Genomic DNA, 19,363 nt, shown 5'->3' on the forward strand with positions numbered 1-19,363 from the left:
TTATAGGTGAAATGCGAATAGCCATGAATTGATAATACTTGCAGCTAGAGGGAGAGTAAATGAGCTTTTATTACAATATACTTTTTATTTTGTGTATATTTAAAATTTTCCATAATAAAAAGTAAAAAAAAAGTAAAAAAGAAATAGGAACAAATATAAGATATGTAAGAAAATGATAAGACTTTGTTAAGACATTATAGAATATCTAAATAAATGGGAATATATCCCATATTCATGGATTCAGACCCAAGACAGTCAATTCTCCTAATTAATTTATTTATCCAAAGCAGTTCTGTTAAAACCTTGACTTTTTTGATGAGTTAATTCTAGTATTATTATTATAAAGGGCAAGAATAGCTAAAACACTCTTGAGAGAAAAAAAAAAAAAAAACATGTGTATGGGGTGTGTGAGTGGTGTTGGAGGGAACTTGCTCTCCTGGATGTCAAAACTCATTATAAAGCTATAGTAAGTAAAACAGTGTGAGAATGGCACAGGGATAGAGAAATTGACTGATAGGACAGGATAAGAAACTTCCAAACATATCCACACATATATATGGAAACATATATAATGAGGTGGCTGATCAAGGGGGAAAACACCATTTAATAAATGGTGCTGGAATAATTAATTATTCAAATGCAAAAAATGAAATCAGATCCCTATCTATGTATCATATTCAGTAATAATTTCCAGACGTGAACAGTAAAAGTTTTAGAAAAAGAGAAGAAAATTTTTCTGACTTACAGTTAGGAAGGATTATTTTTAAGAGACAAAATCACTAACCAGAAAAAAAAGATTGATAAATTTGACTACATTAAATTAAAGACTTTTCTTTATTAAAAGATAATACAAACAGAATGAAAATACAAGCCACAAATGGAGTGAAGATTATTTACAATACTCATAACAGCGAAAGATCATTGTGGAGAATATAGAGGGAACCCCTATAAATTAACAACCCAATAGAAAAATGACTAAATTACAAGAACAGCCATTGCCAGATGAAGGAACACAAGTTGCTAATAATCATATGAAAAGACTCTCAACATTATTAGTAATTAGGGAAATGCAAAATTTAGGTCACAATGAAATATCTTTTTATACCCACTACACTGGCAAAAATTAAGAAGTCTGTTAATTTAATTGTTGGTAAATAAGGCAAAAGTGGTAAAAGAACTTTGAAAAACATTATGTAGTATTTTGAATGGTTTTCATACTTCATGACTTAGAAAATCCACATTTAGCTATAGATCTCAGAAAATCTCTTGCACTGATATACAAGGAGACATGTTTAAGAATGTTCATGGCAGCACTGATCTTAATAGCAAACAACAAAAAAAGAAAAAATAGAAAAGAAACAACATGATCAGTGATAGAATATATAAATAAGTTGTGGTATTTGCCATTGGTGCATAATGGAATACTAATTGTGTATACATTAGTGAAAACAATATACTATATGGATGATTCTTAGAAATATATTGAATGAAAAAAGCAAGTCTCAGATTGCTATAGCAATCTGACAATTTTTATCGAACTCTAAAACAAAATTAAGGAATAGTTTGTTTATCTTGTTTAAAATTATATGTAAAAAAACAAGAGATTGGTAAATTTGAAAAATTCAGCAATGCTCTCTCTGTAGAGAAACAGTAGAATGGAATGGGAAAAGCACAGAAGCAGATGTAGTGGTATTAATAATGTTCTTCAAGTGGATGGTGGGTTCAGTGGTTCAGCTGAAACATATGTGTATCAAATAGACATTAAATAAGGGAATCTATTGCTTTAGAAATTTATATATTCCTCTTAGTGAATATAAATCTTCATTAACTCTATCATTCCCCCAGAATTTTTTAAAGTCTCATTTTTTTTTTTAAGTCACTAAATATTTGGGTAAGAATACAAAGTGATTTGGTGCTCCTTAAAGTAAAGTTTTCAAAGATATTTAATCTTGGGAATAGGACAATAGGCTGTGCCTTATCTTTCATAGATTAGAATTAGAATTTTTTTAAAAAAGTGGGATAAGCAAAGGAGTAGAGTTATCAAAAGCTCATTATAGTTATATAAAACCTTTAATGTGGCCTTCGAAAATTCTTAGAGATTGTTTTATCCATTCTAATATTGGGATATTATATATAATCAAGGAGAGACATTTTCTAAGTATAAAATGACTATTAAAGTGTTTAATAGTTTAAATAGTGTCTTGGAATAAAGACAGCGATGTGAATGGTAGCCTGATGTGGAAGAAACCAGAAGTTGAAAGAGCTTACTTCTGATCTCTGATCTTGTATTTCCTTTTGTGACCTTGGAAAAAAGTCATGATATCTATCATGTATAAGTATTTTTTCTAAATATGTAAAATAACATACTAATTCTTCACCTACATATCTTAATGAATTGTTGCAAGGCCAAGTCAAGGTAATGTAAGTTAAAATTAAAAATGTTGTACACTTGGGCACCTGGGTGGCTCAGTTGGTTAAGCGACTGCCTTCGGCTCAGGTCATGATCTTGGAGTCCCGGGATCGAGTCCCACATCGGGCTCCCTGCTCAGCAGGGAGTCTGCTTCTCCCTCTGACCCTCCTCCCTCTCGTGCTCTCTCTCATTCTCTCTCTCGCAAAAAAAAAAAAAAAAAAATGTTGTACACTTGTGACTAGGAAGATTTTGATTAATTTTCCTGGCAATTTTCAGCATTTACTTTCTCCCTGTAAGTTGAATTGCTTTTTCTCTTATACCCATATATTTTTAGTGATATTAGCTGATGGCTATAATTATATTAACTCCCTAAATAGAGAATTTATTTTACATAATTCAATATTTGTCTTAATAACTTAGTACTTGAAGATAATGAAAAAAATGTTCTTTTCCCTTTAGAAACAAAAAAGGCGAATTTTAAAGAATTCATTGATATAATGATGACCAATACGGAACGCTTCTCTGAAAAATTATGTATGTAAGAACATCATATTTTATGCTTTTAGTGGACCAAATGGTGTGACAGATTTTAGAAGAATATAATATACCAAAAGACATCCTACAGGTTATCAGGCAAATAAATGCCTGGCTTACTGCTGATATGTTTGGCCTTAATCTTCTCCAGTAATGATCAGAACAACCTCCACGTACAAATGAGTTGAAAGCTATCATAATCTCACACTTACTATAGAGAGTTAGAACCACGTATATAAAATTCATTTTGGGAAGAGCCAAAATGTCTTCCCAATTTGGGGAAGTGATGCCATCTAGTGACTATAGTTGAGTACTAGTAAGCAGATTTTCTACTTTAAGCTGTATTTTTTTTCCATCTTCCAATTTATTCAGTAACATTTATCGAGCCATTGTTATGTATCAGGCTTTATGTTAAGCTGTGAGTGTGGTAAGCTGAGGAAGACAGTCTTTGTCACTCAGAAGCTCACTCTAAAGAAATATAAGGTCAGGGGCGCCTGGGTGGCTCAGTCGTTAAGCGGCTGTTCGGCTCAGGTCATGATCCCGGGGTCCTGGGATCGAGCCCCGCATCGGGCTCCCTGCTCTTCGGGAAGACTGCTTCTCCCTCTCCCACTCCCCCTGCTTGTGTTCCCTCTCTCGCTATATTTCTCTCTGTCAAATAAATAAATAAAATCTGAAAAAAAAATTTTTTTTCTTCTTATGTTTTCTGTGACACTGTAATCTCCTAATTTTTCTTCCATCTTATTGGCTCTTTCTTTTTTAAAAAAAATTGAGATTCAATTGACATATAACATTGTGTAAATTTAGCTGTACAAAGTGCTGATTTGATACACATATATTGCAATATGATCACCACTATAGTGTTAACTAACACCTTCATCACATCATGTAATTATAAAGTAATTATCATTTCCTTTTTTGTGGTGAGAACACTAAGATTTAGTCTCTTAGCAACTTTCAAGTATATAATACAGTATTGTTAATTATAATCACAGTGCTGTGCATTAGATCCCCAGAACTTTTTCATCTTCTAATTATAAGTTCATACCCTTTGACCAACATAGTCCCAGTTTCCCTACCCCTCAGCCCCTGGTAACCAGTATCCTACTCTGTTTCTGAACTCTGCTTTTTAAAAATGTAATTAATTAACTAATTAATTAATTAATTTTTTGGAGTTCTGCTTTTTAGATGTGAGACCTTACAGTGTTTGTCTTTCTCTGTCTGCTTTATCTTACTAAGCATAGTGCCCTTAAGGTCCATCCATGTTGTCACTAACGTAAAGATTTCTTTCTTTCTTGTAGCTGAATAATATTCTATTGTAAAAATCGCTCATCTTTTTTGGTCTTGTTTGCTGGCTGCTTCCTTTATGGCTGACTTTTAAATGTTAGCGTGATCCCAAAATCCATTCTGAGCCTCATTCTTTAAGCCTCTTCCTGAATAATCTTACTACTTTAAATAATATCTCTATCCTTTTGACTCCCCATTTATCTCATACTTAATATGTATAAAAAGGAATTCTTGCTCTCCAACAATCTTATTCTTTCCCTAGTCTCTCTTACCTCAGTTTTTGACACTACTATCCACCCAGTTGCTCAGTTATTGAACCTAGCAGTTCTTCATGGCCCCAGGCTCTCATTCAATTCATCACTAAATACTCTCAGCTTTGGGGCACCTGGCTGGTTCAGTTGGTAGAGCGTGCAACGCTTGATCTCTGGGTTGTAAGTTTGAGCCCCACATTGGATGTAGAGATTACTTAAAAATAAAATCTTAAAAAAAATATTCTCAGCTTCATTCTCAAAACACATCCTTTATTTGTCCACGTCTCATTATCTTTATCACTATTATCTTTATCACTATTATCTTTATCACTATTTTTATCACTATTTTATCACTATTATCACTATTATCACTATTACCACTTCTCATTATCTTTATCACTATTACCACTATTTGAAGCCACTGTCATCTTTTTCTCTGAACTACTACAGTACCTTCCTAACTGCCTGATCTTCCAGAGAGTCCATTCTCTATACAGCAGCAGAGTGATCTTTTACGCATTTGTGATGAGATAATTTCACCCCCACACACACATACACATTAAACCTTCCATTAAATTCTATTGGAATTTTTTAAAAAACAAAATTTCTTCCCATGGTCTGCAGTGGTAGATTGAAGAGAAAGTAAGATCCAGGGAAGAATTTTGGGGGGGAGATGTAGAGCAAAAGCTATTTAATTCATGTTTTTATCAATTGGACTTGTTTATGAATTCAGACTTCTATAAATCTATATAGTTCAATGCAAATTACTCTATAGTGGTTATTCAGGGGTGGGGTCACCATAAGTTCTAGAAAGGTTTCAGAATCCTCAAAGACACACTAATTTTGGTGTTAAATATTTTATTGTATTTTAATATTTGAAAATTGGCAGGGGTGCCTGGTTGCCTCAGTTGGTAGAGCGTGGGACTCTTGATCCTGGGGTTGTGAGTTCGAGGCCCACATTGGGTATAGAGATTACATAAAAATAAAATCTTTAAAAAAAAGAAAGAAAATTGGCAACCATTTATGCTGTATTTGTTATTCTTCTTAACCGTAAAAACCTTAATTCCTGACTAGTCCAGATAATAGTTTACTGTACTAACTTCTTGGACAAGAATGTTGTAAAACTTGTGTGTTATCTACCCTTCAGTATTGCCTGAGACTATTGAAAACCTCCACAATCTCAGCAAAGAAAAGATGAATGCTTCTTACCTGTGGAACACTCTGTCCAGGAAGAATAATAACTTGAAAAAAAAAGAATTCCTAGATGCACTGAAATTAGCAATAATTGATGGTAAGTACTCTAAATATTAAAATTAAAAGATTTACAAGCATATGGTTCTATCTTCTATCAATCTTTATTTTTCCTTGTATCTTGTATTTGGTTGATATGCCAATATATACATTTAGGAAATATAAAGAAAGCTCAGATTGTTTGTCCTACAGAAAAAAATGTTAATATCTAATTTACTATTACTCTAAATTGATCAAATATGCATTGACTATCTTCAGGTTGTGTTACATGTTACTGGAAAATGGCACATCCCAGTGAACACAGAAGGGATTGTTAGGAAATATTAAGAGATCTATTCCATTTTTTTTTTAACACTATTTGGGATATCCATACTGTTTTGTTGAAATAGGTTTTCATTTAATTTGCTAGAAAAACACACCTGATGGTGGCTACCACTTCTACTTAGTTAGCAAGTAAAAAAAAGATTCAAAACAAAAAATAAGTTCACAAAAGTACTGTAAAACAAAGACTATAGACTAAAATTTTAAAAATAAGACTATCATTTACTGCTGATGTTCTGTAGGCAGGAGAGAGGTAGGACACAACCACAGGTGAACATTTCCACTCCCTCGTGAAGTTACAAATGTATTATTGTACTCTTGCATGTGGAATGTTTATGCCAAACTAGCCTAGTAACATAAGCATGCGTCTGGGGTCTTTGTCAAAGAACTGTCTTTCCCTGTGAGGATTACTTACCCCTTTTTCTCTGTTAAGCTCCTGTTTAAGTGACACTGGTAATTTTGGACTTTAAGTGTGTTGATTGTTTTGTTTAGTGAGATATTTGAGATGAGGAGGGTTGATCAAAATAGAAGGATACTTACCACCTGATAGTAGGGATTTTTTCCCCCCTCTCTTTTCTTTTATTGCAAAGCTTCAGTTTCTCTTGATAGAGTGAGTGGAATTTGAAGGCAACACATACCAGAGAAAGTATTATGTAGCATTTATTTTAATCAGACCAGTAAGGTATCATTTTATGAGCTATAAAAATAACTCAGCTATCTCTAAAATTACTTATTGTGATAATAAAAACCCCATATACTGTATCTGATTTATTATTATATACTTATAAAGCAAAAACACAGTGTGTAAAATGTAGGTTATTCTACCATCTAAATCCAAATACATGCATGATATTGAAAACTTTGTGTACCCCATCTGTCATACCATTTTTTCTCGTAACATTGGACCTTCAGTACAAAGATTTAATTCTTATTTTAATGTAGTGGTTTGCAAAGTTTTGAACCTTGTTATTTTTGGTTTTGTATTTATATTTGGTGCTGTTAAAGCAGGAGAAGTCTTTTCTTCTAAATGAAATCTTACAGAGTACGTCAATATATAAATCCTAAGAGTTGAGTTTCTCTGATTAAAGTGGGGGAAATGATCAAGTGAACTGCTTAAGTAGCTCAACAGAGACTTAGAATCATGAAGAAGAACTTAAAAATTACTGACCTAGGATATACTTTTTTGACCATGTTATGTTAAAAAGGAAAAAAAAAACTGATTTAGATTTCCTGTACTTAGTGAGATTGAAGAATTACTTCTTGGTTATTGATGGTATTCTGTATTGACTCATTAATATTTTAAAGTATATTTAAAGTTTTTAAAAAATAATTTTAAAAAGATTTTATTTATTTGTTTGTCAGAGAAAGAGAGAGAAAAGCAGGGGGAGCGGCAGGCAGAGGGAGAAGCAGGCTCCCCGCTGAGCACGGAGCCTGATGCGGGCCTCGATCCCAGGACCCTGGGATCGTGGCCTGGGCTGAAGGCAGACAGTTAGCCAACTAAGCCATCCAGGCGTCCCTAAAAAATATTTTTATGATGGTTACAAAAAGGCATTGAAAAACAGGGTATTTATCATTTGGCAAATTTAGAAATGCTTCCCCAATATCTCATTTTATAGCACCTGTATTCTATCCTATGATCATAAACTACAGTAATTCTAAATCCTTGCACTAAGTTTCCCTGTTCCTGACTGGGAAAGCAAAGCTGTCTCTGTCCCCTGTGTTTGTCACTTTGGCTTTCTAGTATCTGCGTGTTCTTGTGTACGAAATGGGTGTAAACGTGTTAGAAATTACAGAACCATCTGGCATTGGAAAAATCTTTAATCTAGTACAGTATTTTTATCTTCAAACATTTGAAAGGTTAAACTAAAACAGGTTTGTCTCTTAGTGTTCTCCCTAGGAATATGGATTACACAGTTTCTCTTGATTGATGGGAATTGAAAACTCAGCCCTTCTCCTATAATCTTAAGGTTTATTCATTCCATAAAATTAATCTTTTGGAGAGCCAACAATATGAAAAGGAAATATGATTCTTATGAATACATCAAATAATTTACCTTTTTAGAGATTGCTACATTGGATCCTGACTTTTGCTTAGCGAGGCTGATCTATTAAAAATGTTTGAACATAATAATAAAAAAAAGTTTTTCTTGCAGAAGATGATGAAGTACAAATAGAAGAATTTGGAAAAGTGGTAAAGGATATGCGTGATGCCTCCAGGTTAAAAGGTAAGTACTAGATTATTTGTGACTGTTAAATTTACTTTTATTGAATGGATGTCTTTTTGTTTTGTTTTTTAGTGTTTCTAGTTCTGCTAATTTCTGGTTAACATGTTGGTATTGATCTGTTTTAAAGCAGGCAAAACTTGGTTTTGATTAAAAGTTGGCAGCTTCCATGATGAAAGAAAAAAGGCTTTTTCTGGAATGGGGTCTGTGTAAAGCTATTTTAAATCCCCTTTTTGTTTTTGGGCTTTATATAAAGTCAGCTACTGGCTTTAAATTTTTTCAGATATGAATATTTTCTATATAATTTTATGCCTCAGACTTAGGACTCTACCCAGTGTATAGGCTTCTATATTATTCTATAGAGTTTCTCAGAAATCTTCTACTGCTTCCTTTAGTAGACATTCCTCATGTTCTTTCTTTGGTTTTTGTGACCATGGCACTCTTGTATTTTAACATTTTGATAGCATGGGTATTTTCTACTACTTGACTTCCATTTTTGCTTAAAAGTTAAAAAACAGAACTAAAACCAATGAAGATTATACTCGTGGAGTTTGTGTACTTTTTTGTTTGGAAAATAAGTTTTAAACTTAATATCACTGGTAATTTATTTGAATAACCACTCAAATGAGTATTTGGTCAATAAGCACTATCAGGAAAAGAATACAACATAGGTATATATTTAAGGAAACAGATGGAGTCATTTCTGGGTATAAAGAAATAGACAAATACTTCTCAGATTTTCAGTAACCACTCTGCCCTGCATAGGAAATTTCTGACATTATTGTTTCTCTTTTAGGTTAAGAAAAGTGTTTAATAATTCCCTGCTGACATATAAATATGTTAAATGGGTCACATAACATAATTAGAATCAACATAGTATAGTTATCTGTGCTCTAGGAAACAATGCATAGAGGTAGAAAAGAACATGGGCTATGGACTATGATATATGATGGTTTGTGGTTTTTTGACTTATCAGCTGGGTAATCTCTCTAGGCCATTCTGGTTTCCTCATCTTTAAAACAAGGAAGCTAATAAAATCATGTTTCTCATAGAGTTTTCAGGCTCAAGTACAAAAACACATGTAAAGCATATAACCTAATTATTAGGCACATATTATATACTTGGTAAATGGTAGTTAATTTTGAAATCAGAGAGCAGAGCTCAGAAAGAGACTGGTATTCAGAACAGGTAACTTTTTATGAGGAGGAAGGAAAAAATTTTGAAATTAAGCCATTGGAAAAGGAGAACAGATACAGTTTAGGTACCTGAATCTGGGAGATGGTCACATTAGGAAGATGGCACTGGAATTTTTCAGCTAGTGCAGTGTAAGGCCAGTAACTACAGGGAAGAGTTAGGAAGTGCCACTCTAGAAGACAAGTGTTAACGTAGCAGGCCTGAAGCCGCTCTCTTTAGAAAAGTCTGCTTGCAAGGTTGACTGGCACATGAGAACTTGGCTTCAGAATGTTCCCTTCATTACTAATGGATAAGGCTAGTTCACTGTGCCTTGACTATTTGTTGGCAAACTTGGAGGGGCCTAGAAAATAGGCATATTTTGAATAAAGTTCTATGCTTTCCTTCAACATGCACACATAATTATAAGGGATTATAGTCAGGTGTCTGATCTTGTAGTTTAATATTTTAGAGGTGGGGCAGGCAGTTCTAGGTAATGATGAGGATTAAGGATAGCCATTGGTTTGGATGACTTTGGAAAGGAAGTGAAGGCTTTTTGGAGTTAAGAGGTCAAGATCATCCTTATTGTCATCAGATGATAACGGGAAATGGGGTTGAGGGAGGATTATGAGCAAGGTGCCAAAATCCTCAGAGATGGTGAAGGTGTGCTCAGAAAGTAATAGATGATGGTGTCAGGAGGGTGGCTTAGGTGAATGACAGGCCTGAGCCTCAGAGGGGAGGGCTGAGGTTTGATTGAAGGTGGAACTAAAGTAGCCTGACAGCAGCAGCAGAAATTTAGGGGTGTTTTTAGGTGCCGGCAAAGCTCAGATTGCCATTTTCAGTTGCCTCCCCATGATGTTAGGAGGACAGAAAATGAGGCAGGATCAAAGGTACTAAGGAGCTGTGATTACTATTTATAGCTAGTTCCTGATGGCTTTAGTAATAATCATAGTAGTAGTAGTGACTTTATTGCTATTAATATGACATATTTATTAAGTGCTTGCCATGTATCTAGTATTGTTTTAAGTGTTTTTCATACCTCATCATATTTAATCTCCACATCAACCTTGTGAGGTAGATAGTATTATTATCTCATTTCAGATATAAGACTACTGAATTTTATAGAGGGGTTAAGTAGTAATAATTTGCTCAAGGTCACATAGTTCAGGTGACAAATCCTGGAGCCAGGATATGAATGCAAGTCTATCTGACTTAACACTGCCTCCTTTGAAAGGGCTGAAAATGAAGGAAAATTCCAGATGCCAGGGTACTACTGGATTGTGGTAGAATTAAAAAAAAAAAAAAAGGCTAATGAGTCTTTATAATACTTGTGTTTCATATTTTACATTTCTCATGATTCTGAAATTCATTTCACTTCAATCAGGATGAGTTAATTTTGTTGACTACCATTAGAGCTTCATGGTAAAATAACTACTTTGTGTAATTGCAGTGAAAAATTCAGCTATATGAATCATTTTGGTTGTGCCAATTTTATATTAGCACCAAAGAAACATGACAGACCAAGCATATTGTGTTGCTGGACTTAGAATTCCCTGAGGCCTGGGTTCTTCACTGAGATTTCTTATTCTTCAGTTCAGGATGTGATAATAAATCTCGGACTGCCTCTGACAAAAGTCTTTAGTGATGGCTACTGTTGTTTTTTAAATCAGAGGTTAGGGGGCACCTGGGTTGCTCAGTCAGTTAAGCGTCTGCCTTTGGCTTGGGTCGTGATCTTGGGGTCCTGGGATCGAGACCCGCACTGGGCTCCCTGCTTGGCAGGGAGTCTGCTTCTCCTACTGCCCCTGCTCGTGCGTGCTTCCTCTCTCTCAAATAAATAAATAAATAAAAATCTTTGAAAAAAGAAATAGTTCATTCCTTTAACAACAACAAAAAAATAAAATAAAAGATAAATCAGAGGTTAGTTCAATTACCCCTGCTCATACTGCCCCTGCTCGTGCGTGCTTCCTCTCTCTCAAATAAATAAATAAATAAAAATCTTTGAAAAAAGAAATAGTTCATTCCTTTAACAACAACAAAAAAATAAAATAAAAGATAAATCAGAGGTTAGTTCAATTACCAAATAACTTTCTTCTATTTCTAGAGTTACAGGACATTGTCTTAGCTCTTGATGTGCTTGAAGGTGACATGATACCTGGGAAGAACTTGGAGAGCTTTCTAAGAAATATTGGGATTAAGTCACCTGAAGAAGAGATAGAGAAAATTCTTCAATCAGATTTTGTTTCTGGTAAGCATTTAAATATTACTATCAGGTTTTCTTTGTTTTGTTTTGGGTAGGAGACCCTATAAAGAGAGTATGCAAGGTCTTTGTTTAAGTAAATGGGGTTCCTTTGTTGAGCAAATAAATATAGGTATTTGCTTGTATTACTGTAAACATCTAAAAAGGAGCCTTTCTTCTTTTACATTCCTCTTTTGCAGTTATGAGAATACTTTTTTAAGAAGCAGGTCGAAATTTTGTGGGGGTTGGGCTTGTTGGTATCCACTTCCTCAGATATGTCTTGATTTAGTGACTAATGAATAGTTTGGAAATTCCGGTTCTGTGACTAGAAAACCTAGCTTTGCCACTTTGCGCCAAGTGAAGTTATTGAACTTCTAACTTTCTCGGTATTTTAGTTCCCTTAAAGGTAGAATCAGAAATAGTATATCTACAATCTTGTAAGGTTAATTGCAAAGCATAATGGGTGAAAATGAATCCAAAGTATCTTGTATATAAAGTGTTTAAGAAATTGTATGCTGATTTTGATTTTCATACTAGCTTTTTAATATTACTTTATCCAGGGATTCTTGTCTATCACCTCTCTCTCTCTTTCTTCCAGATGACAACATGGTGAATGTTAAAGACTGTATGAAGGCTTTGAAGGACAACCAGAAATTTTCCAATTTTCTTGGTAAGAGCGTTATGGTAAAACTGTTGAATGGCCGGCCACAGCACAGGACTCATTCAGAGGTCACCTAGTCAAATACCATATTTGGTGCTTAAATCTTCTTTGTAGTAGTATTTGTGCCAAATGTTTTTTCATTTATATTTGAACATTTCCACTTATGGCAAACTTTACTACAGTTTTTTTCATTTAAGTATTTTTACTTGAGGGGCGCTCAGTCTGTTAAGCGTGGAACTCTTGATTTCAGCTCAGGTCATGATCTCAGGGTCATGGGATTGAGCCCCACGTGGGATTGAGCACACACACACGTGCGCGCACTCTCTCTCTCTCAATAAATAAATAAATAAATAAAATCTTAAAAAAAAAAGGAATTTTTACTTCAATGGAAACGATTGGGAAAATCATGAGGTTGTAATGTTTTCCAATAGCTAAATAAGAAAACTTTATTACATAATAATAGCAGTTTTTAAACTGTTATAAAAAAATATAGTGGCCAGAAATGTAAGAAATATAAAGCATAAGGCTCTTGTAATGTCACCCTCTGGAAATATCCCTGTTAATGTTTGGTAAGTATCCTTTTAGGCTTTTTTATTGGCATCTATGAATATTTGTGTATTCTTAAATTATTATTTAAAAATTAAATTACTATGTCCATAATATTCCACAACTTGCTTTTTTAAAGAAATTAACAGTGTATCTTAGATATTGTTTCATGTTCCATTATATCATATAAACTACCTCATTCTTTTTAAAGACTGCATAATATTCCATTGTGGGGATGTACTATAATTTTATCCACAACACTTTTGATGGTATTTAGGTTATTGCCAATTTTTAGCCATTCAGACATTTTGATGAGCATCCTTATATGTGTATATGTGCACAAAGTTTTCCTGGAGGATAAATTCCCCAGAAGTCACAGTGCTAGACCAAAATATATGCAGATATAAGATGTTAACAGCTACTGCTTAATTATCCTCCCAAAGGGTTGTAAAAATTCACTTTTATCAATAATGGGTATTAGTTATTGAAAATTCTGGTAAAAAAATTCTATTATTGTTTTAATACATACTTCTTTAATGACTAGTGAGGTAAAACATATTTTTCGTGATTGTCAAGTGTGCTTTGATTATATTTTAATTAGATTGTCTTTTTCATATGAATTTGTAAAGAGCTCTTTGTATATTAGGCACATTAATGTTCTGTCCTATTGTAGTTTTTTTCTAGTTTATAATTCATCTTTGATTTTGGTGGATTGCTTTTTGCCATTTTCTGTCTTATTTTGTCAGTGTTGGTAGTTTTTATTCTCCTAGGAAATTTATTTTATTCAGGTGTTTTATTGGAATATTAATACAGCCCGGATAATTCTTTTGATTTTTTTGTATCTGGTTATTTTCTCATTCTTGAATTTGCACATATGTACACCTTACCTTTTTCTATGTTTACTAACAAATCATTTTAATTATCTCTCTTTTTAAAGCACTACCTCTTAATTTATCTTTAGTGTTTCTGTTTACAGTTAAAAAATTAATTTCTGCTTTTGTCTTTATGAAATCCTTTCTATTGTTCTCTTTTGCCCATTTTATAGTTTTTCTAAGTTGTTTAAATTATTAATTTACTTTTTTTTCTTACTGGACATTAAATGTTTATCATTTTCATTTTAGTAAAACTTTGGTTTATCTAACGGTCTTTGTTTATCATTGTTGTTATTTTCTAAGTATTTTCAGTCATATTTTGATTTTCTCCTTGATGTAAGAGTTGTTTAAGAGAAAACTTTAAAATTTAAAGCAATTTTTAAAAAATTTTAAAGCAGTTTGAATTTCATTATTGCTCTATCTTTGTTGTTTACTTTTAGTTATGTTTTTTGTGGTCAGAGAATGAGGTCTATAGTAGAGGATTTGATAGTTTCATGCTCATTAGATATGGAGTTTCTTCAATTATTATGTGTTTATTTAAAAGCCACATTAGGGCGCCTGGGTGGCTCAGTTGGTTAAGCGACTGCCTTCGGCTCAGGTCATGATCCTGGAGTCCCTGGATCGAGTCCCGCATCGGGCTCCCTGCTCGGCAGGGAGTCTGCTTCTCCCTCTGACCCTCCCCACTCTCATGCTCTCTCTCTCTCATTCTCTCTCTCTCAAATAAATAAATAAAATCTTAAAAAAAAAAATAAAAAAAATAAAAGCCACATTAGTGGCTTTCAGGGACAGGCTAATGGTAATTCACATTCATCCTACTATTTGTCTTAGAAATCCTTATGACTTTTTGAAGCAGCCCATTCCATAATTTTGGACAGCTGCAGAACTGGTCAATTATTCTACATATTTGGTGGAAATCCTGCCTTATAATTCCATTTCTAAACCATATTTAACATTTGGACTCTTCCTCCTATCAGTAGCCCTCCAGAGATGTGAGACGAACTCATTTTTTTTCTTTCACATTGAATCATCTTTTCTCTAGACTCACACTTCCCTTCAGCCCTTCCTCACATGGCCTGTTTTTGAAACTTCTTACCAATGACTAATGACTAAATCATGGAACAACATAATGAGTTAAATTATACTTCTACATAAACTAGCTAATTTTAAAGTAACTTATTATACATTTCTCTTAATGAATCCTGAGAGATGATTTTTTAGATATATACTTTAGAAATGTGAAGGGTTTTTAAAAAAATATTTTATTTATTTATTCATTTATTTATTTGAGAGAGAGAGAGGGAGCCAGTGGGGGGAGGAGGAGAGGGAGAGAGAATCCCAAGCAGACTCCATTCTGGGTGTGGAGCCCAACGTGGGGCTCTGTCCCAAGACCCTGAGATCATGACCTGAGCCGAAATCAAAAGTCAGATGCCCAACTGACTGAGCTATTCCGGGAGGTCAGTTGTGGATTTCCTCTTCTAGATGTTTGATGTTATTGTGCTAAACATAATAACCTTTGCTGATTCTATAAATTGGGTGAAGTGAGGTGACAGGAGCAAGGGGTGTAGGGAAAGAAAGTGGAAAGGGAAGGATTGGGGTTTGAGAGCAGTTGTGAAGAATGAGGGTATTTTTTACTGAAATGGTGAGCTCATTAATAGATAACTAGAGAAACTTTGGCATACTTTTTTGTTCATATAGGAATAGCCCACCCAGAACCCAGAATTTTAAGAAAATAATTTTAAGAATAAAGATAAGGGTTATAGAAAACTGTAGTGGAGAATGGATTGCTCTACTTATTTAAATGGCCACATGTGGGTAGTGGCTGCCATTTTGGACAGTGCAAATCTGGAAGAGTCCATCAGTTTTATTGTTATGTTCCAAAGATTTGGATCCATGGACTGAAGTACATGTTGTATATATATTCTCTGTGTTTGTAGCATTGAATGACATCATCAATTCATTGGACTCTATGGAAGAAAGTGATCAATCTGATAAGGACAAATATGCAGATGTACTTGGAAACACCAATAGAATTTATTTCACTGATGATAGTCTTCAAGAAATACTGGATGATTCCTTTGTTGAGGGTGAGTTAATTGAGTGACTTGTAATAAAAATTTCTTCTAAAATGTTATCCAAGGATTTTTAAATATTTTACCAAATACTAATTAAATCTTAATACTTAGTTCCTAATAATATTTAGTTAATATTGTAATATTTAGTTCCTAAATAATAGCGTAAATGTATTGAAATGTGATTTACTACAGACCAAATTTAGGGATATACCTTATATTCTATATCCACAGATATATCCATTTAGTAATTACAGTATCAAATTCCTGGATGATCTCTTGGACTGGATTGTAAAGTTGGTCTCAAAGTATTTATATATGTTGTTGTATGGCTTTGAAATGTTTCTTTTTAGTGCTCGCTTCGGCAGCACATATACTAAAATTGAAATGTTTCTTTTTAGATTAATTTCATTTCAAAGTTAATCCCTTTCCTTTTATGAATTTTAGAGAGGTCTTAATAGTTTTCTAGCTTTTTTTTTTTTAGGTGAAAGGCCCTTTGAAAAGTGCAAGTTATTGTTGGAACAATTAAAACATTTGTCTTTATAACACTCATATATAAGTGTTGAGCTGCTCTTTGATCTACTTACAAAGAATTTACCTGACCTATCTCTATTCTCAGCTGGGATATATCCTTATTTGGAAAGCCATTTCTTGCCTTAAATTTAGCTTCAGGTAAAAAATAAGATCAGATCTGCCTCTCAGGGAACAATTGGCAATGTGTGAAGACAGTTTAGATTGTCAAAACTGATGGGTGAGGGCTGCTGGCATCTAGTGAGTAGAAGCAAGGGATGCTGCTAACCATCCTATAATGTATGGGACAGTATCCCCCCAAACAATTATCTGGACCCAAATGTAATTTTACTGAGGTTGAGAAATCCTGTTTTAGAACTATCTTATAAAATTGCCAAACCTACTATTTTGAAAGTACTTTTTAATAGGTTAGTTGTTGTCGTTGTTGTTTTTTAATCCTGCTTAGAACAAGTAAAAAAAAATTAAGGTAAATATAATGTATTTTTATTCTAACCTCCTTTTGTTTTAAGGTAATACCTGGACTAGTTGTGAGTTATTCTAAACTGCTCTCTAACTGTAATATGGTCCATCTATGCAAATGGACATATTTTATTTCTATCACTTGTCTCTCAAATAGATCTCTGTAGCAATTTGCATTTTTGTAGAAAGTGTATACGATGAAGGGTATAACTGCAACTTGTCCCAAGGAAAAGTCCAGGATTAGATAGATAGGTAGGCAAGCAGAACCAGAGAAGGACAATTCAGACTAATAATTAAATATTTTACTGAATATATGGGCCTGGGGATTAACCTGCCCTCTTAGGGAGAAAGGAAACATTTGTGACATTAGAATCTCAGTCACATTTAAGGAGCTTGGTGGAGGTTGACAAATCCATGGAGTCTAAGAAGTAAGAGGAAGATGAGTAGAGAATAATATTCTGGAAGCCAGTGGAAGATTTTGAGAAGAAGGGAATGGTCAATGAGAAATGTTACTGAGAAATGAAGTATTTAATCTATCCATTGGCTTTCTTTCAAACTGGATAAAATCAGGATGCTGTTCCTTATGGCATAATCTCTCTCCCTCTAAATTTGCAGATTTTAGGAAAGAAGCTTTGTCTTCAAATCTGAGACTACCAAAAGCAGATGATAAGAACTTTATATATACATATATATATATATATGAAAGCATTCCCTATAAAAGAGTTATTTTTTAGGATCATTGCCAGGTGCCAGTGGATTGATTCCTAGTCCATTTTTCCCACTCCAGCCAGAGTAATATTTTTTTCAAAAAAGTAAACTGATCATGTTATGTCTCCCTATTTTTAACTCTTTAAACATTTTCCGTTGCTGTTAGATAAAGATCAGAATCCTGCATGTCCTAGTCCTCTAGCACAATTTTGTACCATTACCCTTGTTTTCTATACTTTCGAATACATTGGCTTTCTTTCATTTCCTTAGATCTCTCTTTTCCTCCCACCACAAAGCTTTTGCATATTTTATTCCCTGGAATATTTTTCCCTGACCCTCTTTACCTAGTTAATGTTTACTCATCTTTCAGATGCGCGTCAGGTTCCTCTAGGGAGCCTATCATTATCTGCTAGTCTAGGTCAGCTTCCTTTGTTATATGCTTTCATTAAACCATGTCTAATTCATAGCATTTATTTCATATTATAAGTACCCATTCATATTTTTTAAATGATACTAGAAATGCTCAGTATTTTTACCATATAAAGTAACAAAAATAAGGGCATCTGGCTGGCTCAGTCAGTAGAGCATGTGACTCTTGATCTCAGGGTCAGAAGTTCAAGTCCCATGTTGGGTATAGAGCTTACTTAGAAAAAAATAAAGTAACAAAAATATTAAATAACTTAAATCATCTTAATTCATTAATACCAAAATAATATAATTTTTCATTAAAAATTTTTTATTTGAGTATAGTGAACATACAATGTTATATTTGCTTCAGGTGTACAACATAGTGATTCAACTTCTCTATACATTATGCCATGCTCACCACAAATGTAACTACCATCGGTCACCATACAAAGCGATTACAATATCATTGACTATATTCCCTACACTGTGCCATGACATATTCATTACATAACTGGAAGCCTGTCTCTCCTACTCCCCTTCACCCATTTTGCCCATCTTACCCCCCTTCTCTCTGGACACCATCTGTTTGTTCTCTATATTGATAGGTCTGATTCTGCTTTTTTTTTTTTTTTTAAGATTTTATTTATTTATTTGACAGAGAGAGAGAGCACAAGCAGGGGGAACAGCAGAGGGAAAGGGAGAAGCAGGTTCCCCGCTGAGCAAGGAGCCCTACATGGGGCTCGATTCCAGGACCCTGGGATCATGACCTGAGCTTAAGGCAGATGTTTAACCAACTGAGCCACTCAGGCACCCCCTGATTCTGCTTTTTGTTTGTTTTTTTATTTGTTTTGTTTTTGAGATTCGATGTATGAGTACAATCATATGGTATTTGTTTTTCTCAGTCTGACATATTTCACTTAGCATAATACCCTTTAGGTCCATCCATGTTGGCAAAATAGCAAAAAAAAAAACAACGAACAACAAAACTCATCCTTTTTCATGGCTGTGTCATATTCCACAATATAGTACATCTTTATTCATTCACCTACTGATGGACACTTGAGATACTTCCATATCTTGGCTTTTTTAAAGAGATTTTATTTATTTATTTGACACAGAACAGTGAGAGAGGGAGCACAGCAGGGGGTGTGGGAGAGGGAGAAGCAGGCTTCCCGCTGAGCAGGGAGCCCGATGTGGGTCTCGATCCCAGGACCCCAGGATAATGACCTGAGCTGAAGGCAGATGCTTAACGACTGAGCCACCCAGGCGCCCCCATATCTTGGCTTTTGTAAATAATACTGCAATACACATAGGAGTGCATACATCTTTTTGAATTAGTGTTTTGTTTTCTTTGGGTAAATACCCAATAGTGGAATTATTGGGTCATATGGTATTTCTATTTTTAATTTTTCGAGGAAACTCCATATTGT

General features: G+C 34.0%; 1 protein-coding gene across 1 annotated transcript in view; it reads left to right on the top strand.

Annotated features, from left to right (window-relative positions):
• LOC118553947 (EF-hand calcium-binding domain-containing protein 13) overlaps positions 1-19,363 on the top strand; it is a 74,848-nt gene that overhangs the window by 44,055 nt on the left and 11,430 nt on the right. Inside the window, exons 9-13 of the mRNA XM_078066389.1 lie at positions 5,627-5,770; positions 8,205-8,276; positions 11,545-11,688; positions 12,278-12,349; positions 15,693-15,842. Coding sequence (XP_077922515.1) covers positions 5,627-5,770; positions 8,205-8,276; positions 11,545-11,688; positions 12,278-12,349; positions 15,693-15,842 — 582 coding nt within the window. The remainder of the gene's footprint in view (positions 1-5,626; positions 5,771-8,204; positions 8,277-11,544; positions 11,689-12,277; positions 12,350-15,692; positions 15,843-19,363) is intronic.

This window comes from Halichoerus grypus, chromosome 2 (genome assembly GCF_964656455.1).
Source record: "Halichoerus grypus chromosome 2, mHalGry1.hap1.1, whole genome shotgun sequence".
NCBI classification, from domain to species: Eukaryota; Metazoa; Chordata; class Mammalia; order Carnivora; family Phocidae; genus Halichoerus; species Halichoerus grypus.